This window comes from Sardina pilchardus, chromosome 21 (genome assembly GCF_963854185.1).
Source record: "Sardina pilchardus chromosome 21, fSarPil1.1, whole genome shotgun sequence".
Taxonomy (NCBI): domain Eukaryota; kingdom Metazoa; phylum Chordata; class Actinopteri; order Clupeiformes; family Clupeidae; genus Sardina; species Sardina pilchardus.
The window spans coordinates 26,367,699-26,386,636 of NC_085014.1; the positions used below are offsets into that span (position 1 = coordinate 26,367,699).

An 18,938-nucleotide genomic window follows, 5' to 3' on the forward strand; every position below is an offset into this window, starting at 1 on the left:
TTCTACAGTGCTTATATGAGCATGTTTGGCGGGGTAGCTGGCCTTGGTCCAGGCATAGCAGATATTACATGTGAGAAAAGTCTGAACATAGAGAACATTGTTTAAATGGTAATAAACTAGATGTACCGCAAAGCGATGCACAATATGACCGCCACTCAGTCCTGCACATTCTCTCCGCAAATATCAATCACGTATGTAAATGAGTGTGTGCATGTGTGCGCTTGCTTTTGTGCATGAGTGCACACACACACGCAGGCACACACTCACACACACATGCGCGCGCGTGCACACACACACACACACACACACACATAAACAGGCACACACTCACACACACGCACACATGCACACGCGCACACACACACACACACACACACACAGACACACACACACACACAGGCACACACACAGATACACCCATAGAGAATAGAGAGAGAGAGAAAGAGAGAACACACACAGAATACACATAACACAGAACACACACAGACAAACAGAGAGAGAGAGAGAGAGAAAGAAAGAGAACACCCACAGAATACACACAGAACATGCACATACACACATAAACACACATGCAAACACACAAATGGGCACACAGAAACGCACACACACAGGCTATATTACACACACACACACACACACACACACACACAAACACACACACAGGCTATAGTACATCACACACACACACACTCACTTCTCAGCTCCTGTGGTCTCACACATTGCTGCATCTCAGAAAACGTACTTAAACTTACGTGACCCCCGGGGACGAAACAATTTTTTTCCTAATCGTTGACGAAAAACTCGGAATCAATGACGGAAAAAAAAAAAAAAAAAACACTTTGACAACAACTACTGTACATGACCGCTTCGCTAGCTATGCTAGCGGCGGTCATAATAAAAAAGCTACTGACAAAAGTGTTTGGAATTACTTCTACCAGGTTTACCTTGCTTCAGTTCAGAATAATTCCATTGTAGAGGATATGTACCACAAGGAACATGTCATCTTGTCTTAGTTCAGTTGTTGAGTTTGTGGGAGCGGTGGTGGTGTCCTCCCATAAGAGCTTCCATTAGACACCTGACCCTGACAGCAGACCTAAATCCCCCTGCAGACACACCTGTGGAGGGCTGTATAAAAGCTCAGGTGAGATGGGTCTCAAACACTGAGCTCCAGTGAAGTAGCCGTCCACAGCATCTCCACACACTGAAGCAACATGGACCTCAGAGCCTCTATCTCCCTTCTGGTGCTGCTGCTTGGCCTGTCCAAGGCTCTGCCTCTCACGGTAAGAATACCTGTGATATTCAGAACTCCACTTCTAAATATTAACCATGGGTTTCTTCTGTTTCATTTAAACCGTTTTTTTGTCTCTAGGCTGATGTTGATGAAGATGACATTTTCCTAGAGGAGCCTGACAATTTGGACTTGACCACACAGATTTTGACTACCAACAATGGTTTGTTTCTTATTGTTTAAACAAATGAACAGTTTCCTTAAGTTGAGGTTTTGTACAAACTCACAGAGTCGTTATGAATAACTTTCCAATTCCATTTTGTCTTCAGCTTCCAGTGAATTTCTAATTGAGGGAGATCTTGTGGTGCCAAAAACCAGGAATGCTATGGCTTGCTGGAACAATTACTGCTTATGGAAGAAGTCTGCTAATGGGAAAGTTGAGGTCCCTTACATAGTGAACCCTGAATTCTGTAAGTGAACTTATCTGTAGTATTCTATAATATGTTTTGCACATTTTTAAATGCACATTCATTGATCATTTATTACCATTATTTGTGTTATTCAGCTTACTATGAAGTGAGGAAAATTCAAAATGCCATGGCGACCTTCAGCTGCAAAACCTGTGTGAAGTTTGTACCTCGCTCAAGTCAACGCGACTACCTCAGCATTGAGAACAAGAGTGGGTGAGTTGATTTAGCAGTGTGCTGAAAATGTTTTTCCTTCTATGGTTGATTATATGGTCATACCTACCTGCCAGGGAAAGGTCTTTTTGTCTTTTAAACTGCAACTCAATACTGTCAGGCTTTGGTCACTTTTGAACTATTATCACTTATTTCAGTTAAACAATACGCCATCAATAAATGTAAGAAATGCTGATTATTGTGTGAAAAGTAATCTAATAGACATGTATAATGTTGGCTAAAACATTCCGATTGTAAATAATTTATTTGTGTACAGAAACAAAACCAAACTTTAGCCTAATATCCAATCAATTGTGATTTGATGAGGACCATGGTCTTTTATCATAACAAATTTAAATAATAATGTTGATTAATGGAGCCATATTGTAAATGTTTTTGTAATTCTTCCTCCCATCTTTCTCAGGTGCTACTCTTACCTTGGCAGGACAGGAGGCGGACAGGTGGTCTCTCTCAACAGGTACGGTTGTGTTTACCACGGTATCATTCAGCATGAACTTCTCCACGCTCTGGGCTTCCACCATGAGCAGACCAGGAGTGACAGGGACCAGCATGTGAGAATCAACTTTGAAAATATCAACCAACGTAAGCTGCGTTTCATTTTTATACTTCTTCAATTGAATATGTAGTCTTGAGTTATTATTTTGGACATGTTGACAAGAACATGTTGACAAAACTGAAAACTGAAAAATTAGGAATAACCAACATGAATTCTGAATGTATGTTTATTCTTATTTTGGCAGGAATGGTTTCCAACTTTCAGAAACAACACACCAACAACCTGAACACTCCATATGACTAGGCCTACTCCTCTGTGATGCATTATGGGAGGTAAGAAAATGGCACCCAGTTAAAAAATAATTATTTATCAGAGCTGTGTTGCCTCTTGTGTTACCAAATGGACATTTTAATAAAAAAATATTGCTCTTCAAATGTTTAAAATCACTGACTGTCATGTTCTTTTATAGCACTGCTTTCTCAATCAATGGAAGGGAGACAATCACTCCAATTCCAAACCCAAATGTGAAAATTGGACAGAGACGAGGAATGACATCCATTGACATCCAGAGGATCAACAAACTGTATGGATGCTGTGAGTATGACCTCATGTATAATTCTAGGTGCTAGAAACTGTAACTTTTGGATTGCTGAAAGGATGGGTTGCTGACTGGCTGCAATATAATTCAATTCTGACTATTCCTTTTTCTATCTGACAGAAAAAGTTCAAACTGATGCTGTCCCTATTCCCACTAATGCTGGAACCACCACATGAAGTAGATGAGATGGGAAAGCACAAGTTCTTCCTTGATGGTTGTTGATTGTGAACATTACTCCTCTCGTGTTGATGTCACTGGAAAATAAAATGACCGAAAACAACTCATTCTGTTGTCCTGCTGCATTCATGTAATATAGCAAACACATCTATTTCCATAGTTAGGCCGAGATGGTTACTTAGGAAATATTTTTGTCCAAACTAACCTACATCATATTAAAACAATACCATGTTTCAGTTTTACAGGTATTTGCATGCAAAACATGCAATCCAGCATTTTTACACTACATGTCTTGGTTGGGAACTGTTTGTCCAGATGTAATGTTCACATTCAAATGCATTCCAGTGAAAAGCAAATCTTTTTTTTTTTTTTTTTTTTTTTTTTACTGTTCACTAGGCCTACAGGAGGTGCAGTATAAATACTGTTTACAGTAGACTATGATAGAACAGAAAACGTTTTACAGCATTGCAGTGAACAAAATATCCATGAAACACAAGAGCATTCTGAACAAAAAAACAGCAGCAAAAAGCCCAGATAAAAAGGGGGTGAACAAAAAAAGCACAATATTACTGTGTCTAATGTCTGACATTACAGTATTTGTCTTCTTCTGTTTCTGCTTCCAAAAACATCACCTCCTCGTTTTACTGTGTAAGTGTCAATGTAATAGAGAGAAATAACCCCTGCCACTGAGTCTAAGATAGACTGGAATCAGCTGTAGTTGGCCCAATTTACCCAACATAAATCGTCTGTGTGTCAATTATTCGATTGTTTGTTTATTATCAGCTGAGATACATTGCTTTTGAATTGATAAAATTGCAGAAGCAGAGGTTTTTATACTGTATCTAAGGTTTGGAATATTGTTTTAACTATTGTGGGATGTTGTGTGTTAATATTCGAAAATAAGGGCGCTTCCGGTCATGGAGCCAAGCAGACGTGGCTAAGTGAGCTCCTTGGAAATGTGATAGGAATGTTTATTTTTGAGACGAGTACAACCCCAAAGTCTAATATTTATGCACTGGGTTGATCCAGTGTGCATTATTTTGCCTGTTACCGGTAACTATATTGAGCTTTTGCGACACTTACAACAACTCGAATCAGTAAACCATGATGCGTAAGCAACGGCTAGCTGCTAATGCTAAAGAGGGTGAACACTCTGCTAATGGTCAAGACAACCAGTCGAGCACTCCTCTAAATCTGGAGACCTTAACTGACCAGTTGGGCATATTGAAAACGGATATTTTTGGGAAAATCGAGTCAGTGGTCGGATCATTGAGGACTGAAATATCTTCGGTGCGCGAGGAATTGACCTCCTCTACTAGTGCTCTGCGAGCTACGTTGGACTCCCACGCTAACCGGTTGGTTGATGTTGAGAACACTGCTGTTTTCTGTGGAGATTCGGTACGGGACTTGCAGTCTACCGTCACTACTCTGACCGGTGAGGTGTCGTCCTTGAAAGCTAAATGTGAGGAGCTAGAAAGCAGATCTAGACGGCATAACATTAGGATGATTGGTTTGACCGAGGGCATAGAAGGTCTTCAAGCAGCTAGCTGGCTAACTAAATGGCTGCATGATACTCTGGATCTCGACTTTGAACCAGCCATCGATCGTGCCCACAGACAGTGTTGGGAAGGATACTTTCAAAACGTATTCCGTTACAGAATACAAAATACATGCCCAACAAAGTAATTTGTAACGTATTCCGTTACGTTACTCAATCTGAGTAACGTATTCTGAATACTTGGATTACTTCCGCATTGAATTGCATTTTATAAGTGTAGGAATGCGCCCATCAAATCCAGTTTAGGCCTATTGTGGTGTGTTCTGTTCCAAATGGCTGAATGCGGCCCACGTAGGCCTACTGTATGAGAATATGAATTCAACTAAGTCACCTGATACAACTAAAGTTTTATAGTAGTAATAGAAGATGCTTCTTCAAGTTGAAACAGGGACGTAAGAAATTATAAGGTGTGTGAGATTTTAGGTGGCATCAACTCAGTAAAAATGAGGGGTGCATATATAGGCTATGACCGGTGGGACGCAAATTAGGCTACCTGGAAATGTAAACACTATAGCCTACTGCATAACCTATATCAGTGCTCTCAAAAATGAACGTGATCGCTAAATGACAATCAAAAACTGCACGTTAAAATAGGCTAGGCCTATGCTACTCGCAAGAATACACTTTCATAGGCTGCACCATAATTCATTAAAAAAAATTAAATATAGCCTAGATCTACTTACAAATAAATAACCCATAGGCTATTTTAAGTTGGAATGAAAACCAATGCAGTGCCTATTAAGATGTGTTTCATCGTAGGTCTAAATCAACACGTAACCAGGCTTTGTTTATTGATAGCTAGACTGTATAACCAATTGGCCGAAGTAAGTAATTAATAGGCCTACTTGGGAAAATATCTTTTGAACAGACATCAAGAACCACGGTCGGTGAGTAGGAGTTACTAACACTTACTTACTTTACTTCAAATTTGCTGTCAGTTATCTCCGATGGCGCGTCCATAATGCGCGCTGGCTGCGTTCTGACGGGTGCAATGTGGCTAGTGCAAGACGACGGGGCTTGGATTTAAACATGGAAACAATTTCATCTAGATTTCTTTCCGGGAAATGCATGGAGTTGCCTTAATTTATTTAGAGAGTGAATAAACTTCGAAACAGTGAAGTATCCTCATGTAATCCATTGATTTCAACAATGTAACTGTATTCTAAATACCAACTGTTTAAGTTGTAACTGTAACGGAATACAGATACTCATAATTTGTATTCTGAATACGTAACTTCGGTACATGTATTCCGTTACTCCCCAACACTGCCCACAGAGCCTTACGTCCTAAACCAAACAGTGAAGAGGCACCGCGTCCAGTGATTATACGGCTGCTTTATCAGAGGGACAGGGCCGTTCTACTTCGCAAAGCTAGGGAGATGGGCGATTCATTGCAACATGATGGCAGACGGGTGCATATTTTCCCCGACCTCACGGCCGCTCAATCTAAGAAACGCGAGGAATTTACTGATGTCAAACGCTTGCTACGTGGGAACTCCGCGGTCAAGGCATATGGGTTTTTCTACCCGGGTCATCTGAGGATCACTCTACTGAACGGCGAGCAGCACAGATTCGAGAACTCAGCCTCCGCTGAACGCTTCATTCGACAACATCCACTGATTCAAGAAAACTCCGCCGAGCTGAACAGCGTCGCTTCTACTAATGGCCGTGCTGATGTGGACTCTGTGTCATGACTGGTCAGGGTAAGATAATGTAGGCCAGGTTTGGCAGCTAGCTCAATTCATATGACGAAACATTGACTCTTTAACTCCTGTGGACGATCTGGCCTCCATGCTATACCGTTCTCTCACACAGGCCATTTATTATGTTTATTCTGTACTGCTCCAACCTGGTCGGCCTTTCAACCTTAAGTTGGCTATGTTTTAGTACTCACTTATTTTTATTCTTGTTATTACTATCACATTCCTGTTGAAGCTTATAGCTTCTTTGAAGTTCCGGAAGAGAAGAAAGTGTTCATTACTGCAGCTTGTTTGGGAAGCTGCTGGGGGGGTGGTAGCCTGCCTAGTGTGCAATGGTATTTGCATTCTCCGAATGCTCTCTATTTTTTTTATCACTGTGCTTTTTTTTTTTTTTTTTTCTTGTTTTTTCTTTCTGTTGTATCCTGTTTTGCCCCCACTCTCATTATATGGTCTTATGTCATACCCTTACCCATCTGCCCTCTTTTCATTCTTTTACAACACTTGCTTAGATTGGATGTCCTATGGCAGCAGTTAAGGGATCTTCAACCCAGGGAGGTGATCTCTCGTTTGTGAGCTGGAATGTAAAGGGCTTGAATTCACCAGTCAAGTGCAATAAGGTGTTAAATCACTTACACAGCCTACATGCAATGGTAGCCTTTTTACAAGAAACCCATTTGGGGACATTGGAGCACACAAAATTAAGGCGTAAATGGGTTGGGCAGCTATACCACTCTAATTTTTCTAGCAGGTCAAGGGGGGCAGCTATTATAATTCATAAAGCAGTCTCATTTAAAGCACTCCATACTGTTGCGGACCCTAATGGGCGTTATGTTTTTGTTTCAGGCACTTTATATAATATACCAGTCATTTTTGCCAGTATTTATGCACCCAATTGGGATAACGACAGATTTTTTCAGAAGCTCTTCTCAGCCATTCCTGATTTTCAATCCCATTTTCTCATACTGGGCGGTGACTTTAATTGTTGTCTTAATAACTCCTTGGACCGATCTTCCACTAGAGCCATTCGTGACTCAAAATCAGCCCATGCGATAAAGTCCTTGATGGAGGAATGTGGAGTTAGTGACCCTTGGCGGTTCCAGTATCCTCAAACCAAAAAGTTTTCTTTTTTCTCTCCAGTCCATCATTCTTTCTCACGTATTGACTTCTTTCTTTTGGATGACAGGCTCCTCTCTCATGTACGTACAGTCTCTTACAACCCTATTGTAATCTCTGACCATGCCCCAGTATCTCTAGTGCTATCTTTTCCAGAGAAGCCCAACTCTCGCATCCCCTGGCGTTTCAACACACTCTTGCTTTCAGATGAGGCATTTATTAGCTTTATATCAGTTCAGATTGATATTTTTGTGTCTACTAATGTTTCTCCAGGGGTTTCAGCCTCACTTATTTGGGAGACCTTCAAGGCTTTCATTAGGGGACAAATTATAGGCTTCTCTGGTTTCCAGGGGAAACAACGCAGAGAGCGTCAAGCTCAGCTTCTTGCTGAAATAGCCCAGCTTGATGATAAATATGCTCTTAGCCCGACACCAGAGACGTTTAAAAGACTTATCTCATTAAAATCTGAGTTTGATGTCTTAGCTACTGAACAAGCTGAAGCTAAACTATTGAAACAGAGACATTCTTTGTATGAGTCTGGGGAAAGGCCCTCCAAGCTGTTGGCCTATCAATTGAGACAGGCTGCCACTTCTAACCTAATTCCAAAAATAGCTACTCCATCAGGTGTAGTAACTGACCCATTAGAAATAAATAAAGCATTTAAAGACTTTTATAGTGCTCTCTACACATCTGAAAATAGCACTGATCCTCAGGCATTGACTTCCTTTTTTGATCACATAGAAGTTGAAATGCCTACCATCACCTCTAACCAGAAGGAGACTCTGGACCAGACTCTCGCTGAAGACGAAATTATTAAGGCAATCTGTTCTATGCAATCCGGAAAGTCCCCTGGACCTGACGGACTGCCAATAGAATTTTATAAGAAGTTTTCTGCGCACATTGTGCCTCTTTTAATGAACATGTTCAGTGAATCCTTATTGTCTGGCACTCTGCCCCCCTCACTACGACAAGCCTCTATTTCTTTAATATTGAAGAAAAATAAAGATCCAGACTACTGCTCTTCATATCGCCCTATATCATTACTGAATGCGGACATTAAGATTCTTGCTAAGGCCCTGTCTCTTAGATTGGAATTGGCTCTCCCCTCCGTTATACACCCAGATCAAACTGGATTTATCAAAAACAGACACTCATTTTTTAATATGCGACGTCTCTTTAATATAATTTATGATAAAAACAACTCTCAATGTCCTGAGGTAGTTGTGTCTATGGATGCTGAGAAAGCTTTCGACAGAGTCGAGTGGGGCTATCTCTTCACTTGCCTTTCTAGGTTTGGCTTTGGTGAGGGCTTTCTTGCTTGGGTGCGGCTTCTTTACTCTTCTCCTCTGGCCTCAGTACGTACAAATAGTAATTTATCTGACTGCTTTCCCCTCTACAGGGGTACCAGACAGGGCTGTCCCCTTTCCCCCCTCCTTTTTGCAGTGGCAATTGAACCGCTGGCCATTGCACATCGTAACCTGACAGCTTTTAAGGGTATCACCCGCTGTGGCTTACAGCAAAAAGTGTCGTTATATGCGGACGATCTCCTCTTATATATTTCTAATCCAATGGAGTCTATGCCACATATTCTTGGGACCTTGACACGGTTTGGGGCTATATCAGGATATAAACTCAATCTCGACAAAAGCGAACTCTTTCCTGTCAACCAAACTATTTCCTTGAGCACACTGTCACAGTTCCCCTTTAAGGTGGCAAAAGATGGCTTTAAATATCTGGGTGTGGCAATTTCTCCTAAATTCAATAACCTCCTCAAGATAAACTTTGAAGCACTACTTTCGCGTGTCAAAGTTGACCTAAATCGCTGGTCATTGCTGCCCTTATCGTTAGCTGGTAGAATAAATTCAGTGAAGATGAATGTCCTCCCGAAATTTCTTTATCTCTTTCAGTGTATTCCAGTGTTCATTCCTAAATCTTTCTTCCACCGCTTAGACATGGCAATATCACAGTTCATTTGGAACAAAAAGGTCCCAAGGCTACGCAAGACAGTCCTGCAAAAATCTAAACAGGACGGAGGGATGGCTCTACCCAATTTCTTATTTTATTACTGGGCAGCTAACCTGCAGATAGTCATGTACTGGATGCATGCAGATCCAGAGAAGTCTTCTGCTTGGTGTATGATGGAGGCCCTCTCAAGTGCACCTGCCACTCTATATGCACTAGTCACCTCCTCCCCTCTACTAAAGAACTCCAACCGTAATAATAATATTCTTGTCACATCTACATTGCGTATTTGGAATCAGTTCTGTAAGCATTTAGGAGTCAAAACACCATCTCTCTATATGCCTCTTAGCAACAACCCCCTGTTCCCTCCCTCTATGGAGGATGGTGCTTTCAGGTTGTGGCGCCAGAGGGGGCTAGGTACAGTAAGGGACTTGTTTGTTGATGGTGTTTTTGCTACATTCGAACAGCTAGTTGAGAAATTTGATCTTCCCCGCACTCATTTTTTCAGGTACTTACAAGTACGACACTTTTATAGACAGATATATAGAGATTTTCCAACTATCCCAGTGGATATTCCTCCTGATAGGATTTTTAAGTTGCCTCTCTTAATGAAGGGACTGATATCCACACTCTATGGAGTCATAATATCTCTGTGTTCTCCTTCTGATCAATCCCTTTTAACCCTCTGGTCCCAGGATCTGGGAATGGATTTGACTCTGTCCTGGGGGCCTATTCTTGGTCGCGTCCACTCGTCTTCAGTGTGTGCTAGGCATGGGGTGATACAATGTAAGCTACTACACCGAGTGTACTGGACAAAGGCCAGACTTTCCCGTGTTTATCCCAACACTGATCCAATTTGTGACCGGTGTCGTCAGCACCGTGGCACTCTGGTACATATGTTTTGGACATGTCCCTCTTTATTTGCATACTGGAGTTCCATATTCTCTTCTGTCTCAGATGTGTTGCAGGTACAATTAGAACCATGCCCTGTTGCGGCCTTGTTTGGAGTCCTCCCTAGTGCCGTCAAATTATCCAGATCTCAATCAGACTTTGCTGCATTTATTTTTCTCATAGCTAGGAGGTTAATTTTGATTCACTGGAAATCTAAGCGTCCTCCCTCACATTCCTTATGGATAAGAGATGTACTATTGTTCTCCAAGCTAGAAAAGATTAGACACTTGAAGAGAGGTGCTGTATCAAAATTTGATAAAGTCTGGCAGCCTTTTCTTTCTTATGTTGATTCTCTTGATTTGTAGCCTCCAGAGGCTTCATGATCCAATAATTGCTACAAGTAGCCTATAGCCTGGTGATTTTGACCCTTGACCTTATTTTTTACATACTTGTTCTTGAAGTAAGACCATAACCCTTCCCCCTTTTTTTTTTTTTTTTTGTTTTTGTTTTTTTGTTTGTTTTTTGTTGTTGTTGTTTGTTTTTTGTTTGTTTGGTATTTGTTTTACTGATTTATGTCTTTTGCATAGATTTAAATGATCTTCCTTGTTTAGCACAGCCTAAGCTGGGTGGGTGGGAGGGTGGGAGGGTGTGGGTGTGATTTAAAATTGTTGTTCTTTATTGATATGTCTCTCTCTTTTTTGCTTATCAGACTGTATTGTCTATCTAAATAGAACATATACTGTACTATTACTGTACATACATATTATTCCTACAGTTTCATTTCTTGCATTGCATTTTTTGTAACTGAAAAATCTAAATAAACAAAAACGATCCAATCTAAAAAAAAATATTCGAAAATAATACAAAAACGATCCATTATTTTGTTGGGATGTATAGTTTGTCTGTTTATGGGGCAAATAACCATATGTAGTCACTTCCGCACACACTGAAAATTCCCTCCCCCTGCCTCCATTTGGAGTTGTAGAGTCATGTGGTTTTCTCTCAGCCAATTAGGGAAGATCAAGCTATCTTACAAATATTGACATCATAGCATCTGACCAATCAGCAGTGGACTGCAGCACCTCAAACACAACCGTCTGGCAGAAATCACATATTTTAGGTTTTTGAACCTGGCTCATCATCATAATAGCATCAAAACTAAACATTGTAAATTGATGTAACTCACACATTATTTGGTTGGTGTTAAAGATTGAGATTGTTGTTATTTGCATAGGATTTTTAAAAATGAGCTTCTTGTTTGCCTAAAAACTAAATGCACTATATTTGATCATATGCCCTGTTCACATAAGTGGCACAAGTGTCCATTTTTACACATATGCCTTATGTATCTTTTTAAAAATATAATTAAATGGCACACAGGTGCTTATTGTTAGTGTGAGACCTAGTACTGTGTGCATTTATTTTAATGACTCAATACTGGTTAGTGAAAAAACACAATTATGAGCAAATATAAGTGGTAATTTAGTGATTACAGTTGTATTTCGGTTTTTATACACTGGTTCATAGGAGTATAGCATTCATAGTACTAGGCACCTGTGTATGCCCTTCATGCCATTTAATTATATTAAAAAGATACATGGTACACGAGTCCATGTACCAAGTTTGGTTTTGATACATGCAGGGATTGCTGAGATATAAGCTGACTTTCTGTCTGGCGGCTTCGCCACAAATTTCGATTGGCTGTTACGGGCGAACGGTAAAAGTTCCGAAGAAAAAAATGAAATGGGTTGGTGAGGCATCAGCTGAGGATGCTCTGTGTCAAGTATGGTGTTGATCGGAGATCATTTTTTTTCAAATTCACCCTCTGTACTTTTTTTCCCCAGACGGGCAAGGACATATATATGGTAACTTCATTGACCATGATTTGCTATGCCAAGATGAAATATATTGATTTTTTTTTTTTTTTTTTTTAAATGTCCTGAAACATCCCCCCATTAACTTTCTGAAGGTAAAATTTAGAATTTCCAAAGATTTCAATGAGTGCCCTATAAAGGGTTAAGAAAATGTAAGCATTGTGAAAATGTATTCACTGACTACATACTGTGTGAAAACAACATGAAATGTGTGAATGGTATGGCCACAAAAGACCGATGCTGTGCTAACTGTGTTTAGAGTTTTGAAAATGTTTCAACTGAATGGACAAACGCTTGTTAGCGATTGAAAAAAACTGTAACCAATGAGAAACAAACCATTGTTGGAAGCCAAAATCTGTGTGGTCAAGTCCACACTGTCAGGCTCCTCTAGGAAAAAGTCATTTTCATCACCATCAGCCTAGAGGCAAAAAGGTGAAGTTAAAACAGGAGAAACCCACAGCTGACATTACAGTTTTTTCCAATCGTTTACACACTAAAATTAAGATTAACAGACAGTTAACAATACTTAACACTTAAGAAGCAAAACGCCTGCGCAGAGTAGTACAACAGTAAGCACAAATTCAGCTTCACACTTTTTGCGAAACATTACACACAGTGAATGTCAAAACGTAAAACACATTTTCACACCTTAGACACAGATAAAGATTGTTAGGTACTTCCTTCTCATTATAGAGCCCTGGCTTGCCAATGACCACACTAATGAACAAATTGAAATATCATATCCACCAGGTGTGTAAGCACACATGTGCAAAATTGAAAACGCAGCACTCAGGTGTGTTATGCTCGATCCTCGAGGGGCGTTCCCACTGATCTATAACTAACACTGGATAGACTCTCCCATTGTTTTCGCCCCATCATTCTTTATGTCGATCAGTGAGGATCGAGGCCAGAGGTGCGAGGGAGGATGTATAAAAGCCCAAATGAGAGGCACCCATAGCCTGTGATGTGGTGAACTCTTATGGCCTGATCCAGCTAGACAGAGAGATGATTAGAGTATTATGTATTGTTGTTACTTGTTTGTATTGTTGCTTTAGTTTTTCTTCAATGACTGTAAGTGTACAGTACTTTTTATTTGTGTACAATTTTTTATTTTTCTACACTTTACAGTAGTAAGAACAATAATTTTGCCATTTTCTGTTGATTGACTTGTCACTGTAACTGAATGGTACAGTGAAAGAAAGAAATACTGTCTGCAATAGCAGTTTTGTGCATTGCTTGATGAGGGTTCATCAAAATATTTTTGTCATCTAAATTATCCTATTGCTCTCAAACAATATGTCTGAATAACATCCATATATTGGAAGAGGGTTTTTACAGATGTGTTTTGAATTTATTGTGTTGGTGTGTATAAGATAGCGACAGTGTGGAATCATTCAAAGAATGTGTTAGTGATATGAGAACAGTATAAGGTTTTATCAATGTGTTTATTGTTTTGACAGAAATATTTCATTTTGCTAACAATCTGTTATGTTCTGCTGATTAGGTGTTGTGTTTGGTTAATTGTGTGATGTGTTTAGACAAAAAGAGCCCCGTTTTCAAAATTGTGTACAAACGATTGGAAAAAACTGTAAGTCAGATATCAGAGGTGTTCTTACTGTGAGAGGTAGAGCCTTGGACAGGCCAAGCAGCAGCACCAGAAGGGAGATAGAGGCTCTGAGGTCCATGTTGCTTCAGTGTGTGGAGATGCTATGGGCGGCTACTTCACTGGAGCTCAGTGTTTGAGACCCATCTCACCTGATGTTTCATACAGCCGTCCACAGGTGTGTCTGCAGGGGGATTTAGGTCAGCTGTCAGGGTCAGGTGTCTAATGAAAGCACTTGACACCATAACCGCTTCCACAAATTCAACAACTGGACTAAGATGCAATTATGAGTTTATTGTTTAGATCACCTGGTAAGATGGCTTGCACTCTGATGTGTTAGCATGGTTTGTCTTTACATTTGTACCAGTGTCTGCAGAAAGACCTGTACCTTTTAGAATTGAAATATTGTTCTTCCCAATAACCACATTATCTTCCAAAATGAAATGCAAAATGAAATGCAGAAATGCATAGAAATCTGTTTTATCATCTCTTAAAATCTATTCTACGTAAGAGTGGAGTACATGCCCAGATATACAAACACAGATGGATGAATGTCTAATTGTCTGATCACACGATTCTGCCATCTATATCATGTTCAAAAGACAATGGTGACTGTTTAAACATCAGTTTAACTACATCATCTACATGGGTGATATGGTTTTAAATCAGTATTCTGGGACACTTCACGATTAGCATTAAGCTTTGTATCTTTAGAAAACCAGTCATGTTTTTGAATGGTCATGCATCATTCCCTCAGTTTGCCTTGAGATGGGAGAAATACGAATTTCAATGAAACCCATGAATAGGACTTCCTGCTTTCAATGATGTAAAATGATGATTTTTACATCATGGAAAGCAGGAAGTCCAACATTGAAATCCGTATTTAAACATTATTAACATCATATTCTAAGACCTCAAATTGGGCAAAATGGGGACTATACCAACCAACTATCACTTTTATCTCACTGTTCATATATATCGAACTTGAACAAATGCTTCAGCTGAAATTCAAGATCTATAGCATGCAACAAACACTCGGCATCTTGACTTAAGCAGTTATACTCTCTTATACTCTCTCTCTCACACACACACACACACACACACACACACACACACACATACAGGCACACACACAGCTACTGACAAAAGTGTTTGGAATTACTTCTACCAGGTTTACCTTGCTTCAGTTCAGAATAATTCCATTGTAGAGGATATGTACCACAAGGAACATGTCATCTTGTCTTAGTTCAGTTGTTGAGTTTGTGGGAGCGGTGGTGGTGTCCTCCCATAAGAGCTTCCATTAGACACCTGACCCTGACAGCAGACCTAAATCCCCCTGCAGACACACCTGTGGAGGGCTGTATAAAAGCTCAGGTGAGATGGGTCTCAAACACTGAGCTCCAGTGAAGTAGCCGTCCACAGCATCTCCACTCACTGAAGCAACATGGACCTCAGAGCCTCTATCTCCCTTCTGGTGCTGCTGCTTGGCCTGTCCAAGGCTCTGCATGTCACGGTAAGAATACCTGTGATATTCAGAACTCCACTTCTAAATGTTACAGTAACCGTGGGTTTCTTCTGTTTCATTTAAACCGTTTTTTTTCTTCTCTAGGCTGATGTTGATGAAGATGACATTTTCCTAGAGGAGCCAGACAATGTTGACTTGACCACACAGATTTTGACTACCAATAATGGTTTGTTTCTTATTGTTTAAACAAATGAACAGTTTCCTTAAGTTGAGGTTTTGCACAAACTCACAGAGTCGTTATGAATAACTTTCAAATTCCATTTTGTCTTCAGCTTCCAGTGAATTTCTAATTGAGGGAGATCTTGTGGTGCCAAAAACCAGGAATGCTATGGCTTGCTGGAACAATTACTGCTTATGGAAGAAGTCTGCTAATGGGAAAGTTGAGGTCCCTTACATAGTGAACCCTGAATTCTGTAAGTGAACTTATCTGTAGTATTCTATAATATGTTTTGCACATTTTTAAAAGCACATTCATTGATCATTTATTACCATTATTTGTGTTTTTCAGCTTACTATGAAGTGAGGAAAATTCAAAATGCCATGGCGACCTTCAGCAGCAAAACCTGTTTGAAGTTTGTACCTCGCTCAAGTCAACGCGACTACCTCAGCATTGAGAACAAGAGTGGGTGAGTTGATTTAGCAGTGTGCTGAAAATGTTTTTCCTTCTATGGTTGATTATATGGTCATACCTACCTGCCAGGAAAAGGTCTTTTTGTCTTTTAAACTACAACTCAATACTGTCAGGCTTTGGTCACTTTTTAACTATTATCACTTATTTCAGTTAAACAATACGCCATCAATAAATGTAAGAAATGCTGATTATTGTGTGAAAAGTAATCTAATAGACATGTATAATGTTGGCTAAAACATTCCGATTGTAAATAATTTATTTGTGTACAGAAACAAAACCAAACTTTAGCCTAATATCCAATCAATTGTGATTTGATGAGGACCATGGTCTTTTATCACAACAAATTTAAATGATAATGTTAATTATTTTGTTATCATGATTTTGTAATTCTTCCTCCCATCTTTCTCAGGTGCTACTCTTACCTTGGCAGGACAGGAGGCGGACAGGTGGTCTCTCTCAACAGGTACGGTTGTGTTTACCACGGTATCATTCAGCATGAACTTCTCCACGCTCTGGGCTTCCACCATGAGCAGACCAGGAGTGACAGGGACCAGCATGTGAGAATCAACTTTGAAAATATCAACCAACGTAAGCTGCGTTTCATTTTTATACTTCTTCACTTGAATATGTAGTCTTGAGTTATTATTTTGGACATGTTGACAAGAACATGTTGACAAAACTGAAAACTGAAAAATTAGGAATAACCAACATGAATTCTGAATGTATGTTTATTCTTATTTTGGCAGGAATGGTTTCCAACTTTCAGAAACAATACACCAACAACCTGAACACTCCATATGACTACTCCTCTGTGATGCATTATGGGAGGTAAGAAAATGGCACCCAGTTAAAAAAAGAATTATTTATCAGAGCTGTGTTGCCTCTTGTGTTACCAAATGGACATTTTAATAAAAAATATTGCTCTTCAAATGTTTAAAATCACTGACTGTCATGTTCTTTTATAGCACTGCTTTCTCAATCAATGGAAGGGAGACAATCACTCCAATTCCAAATCGAAATGTGAAAATTGGACAGAGACGAGGAATGACATCCATTGACATCCAGAGGATCAACAAACTGTATGGATGCTGTGAGTATGACCTCATGTATAATTCTAGGTGCTAGAAACTGTAACTTTTGGATTGCTGAAAGGATGGGTTGCTGACTGGCTGCAATAGAATTCAATTCTGGCTATTCCTTCTTCTATCTGACAGAAAAAGTTCAAACTGATGCTGTCCCTATTCCCACTAATGCTGGAACCACCACATGAAGTAGATGAGATGGCAAAGCACAAGTTCTTCCTTGATGGTTGTTGATTGTGAACATTACTCCTGTCGTGTTGATGTCACTGGAAAATAAAATTACCGAAAACAACTCATTCTGTTGTTGTACTGCTGCATTCATGTAACATAGCAAATACATCTATTTCCATAGTTAGGCCGAGATGGTTACTTAGGAAATATTTTTGTCCAAACTAACCTACATCACATTAAAACAATACCATTAAAAATAGTTCAACAGAAATATAATCATGGTAAAACAACCAATTAAAAACAAGACCAGCTGTACAAACTCAAATGAGTAACAGCATATCCTTCAGAATTCTTTTAGAAATCATCTGTTTCTTTTGGGAACTAAGGGAACTGTAGGTAAATGGGAACACTGTTATCTCATGCATTTAAGATATTTAGTGGCGTTCTGCAAAATACTATTTGAAAAAGCTATTGACAAAACTGGGTAAGTGTTTGGAGCTGCCAACAGTGCTTTTATCTTCCTCTACCAGGCTCGTCATCTACCTGGGCAATATCTTTATTTATAAGGAATATGGCCATTCTTAAGCAGTGAAACAGCAGTGGAGGTATTCTAAGTATTATGGTTTAGTGACAAACCTGGGTAAGAATACGTGGTAAACCTAATAGAGCAGCTTTATGGCTTCATTCTCCAAACAAAAACAATGCCATAGGGCTCTTGTTGTAGGAGGTTTACCACTTACTCTGAGTTAACCCAGGTTTGTCAGTAAACCACGTACTTGGAATACCCTCCTTGTCAATCGGCTATATTTGTATGGAATTCACAAACCATTTAGTTTGAAAGGGAGTCTTAAAGCAGAAAGGGTAATCCTGGTAAAGCTGACTGTGTGGTCTAAACACTTGGACTGCCATCCACGCTTATATAAATGATGATGCATGTGTCATGATGTAATCAGTCTCACATCTGTGAAACCAACTCAAAGTCTGACTCTAATTATGTACAAAATAAAGCATAATCATGGTGAGAGGCACTCTTCCTGTTTTTTTTTTCTTTTCTTCAGTAGGCTTTTTCACTGTGTTTGGAGCGTAGGCCTACTACCACAAAGCAGCTTCATCACATTCTCCAGCTTTGATCCACAAAAGCAAGCCTGTGGTGACAGTGGCATCCAAAAAAAGCTCCTCTGACTCCCAGATGACATATTCCCACCGTCTATTCGCATGCAGGCCACAGACGGCAGTAGTGGCCGGGCCTTTAATGAGTTCCTGTGGCTGGAGTGTCAAGGTAGGTGCCAGATGTCTATCACATGAAGTTACTGAGAGTCAGCATCCCACCATGATCAACACAAACATCCAAGCCAAACACACAAACGATATCTGTAGTTAGAGCTTATGCTTCAAAGCTTGGGTGCTGGCTGTTCCTCTCTGTAATCTAACACATTTCTGTCATTCTCTGGTAGAGAGACTTCACACCGTTCTCCACCTGAACCTCTGTGGCGTGTGGTTGCCTCTGACGTCCCTCGCTGCGCCCGAGACACTGAGAAGTCTTTTAAGACATTGATATTGGAGACTAGACACCCTGAGGACACAGACGTAATGCCTTCCCCTCCTGTCTACACCTGAACAGGCTGCGT

At 40.0% G+C, this 18,938-nt stretch overlaps 1 protein-coding gene and 1 pseudogene across 1 annotated transcript; both read left to right on the forward strand.

Moving 5' to 3' along the window:
* Positions 1–1,211: 1,211 nt before the first annotated feature.
* Positions 1,212–3,193, forward strand: LOC134068518 (hatching enzyme 1.2-like; annotated as a pseudogene).
* Positions 3,194–15,345: 12,152 nt separating this feature from the next.
* Positions 15,346–17,318, forward strand: LOC134068505 (hatching enzyme 1.2-like). The gene is made up of 8 exons (XM_062524165.1): positions 15,346–15,414; positions 15,511–15,592; positions 15,699–15,839; positions 15,935–16,052; positions 16,467–16,645; positions 16,804–16,885; positions 17,023–17,147; positions 17,272–17,318. Coding segments are annotated over exons 1-8 (798 nt in total). The 3' UTR covers positions 17,274–17,318.
* The last annotated feature ends 1,620 nt before the right edge of the window (positions 17,319–18,938 follow it).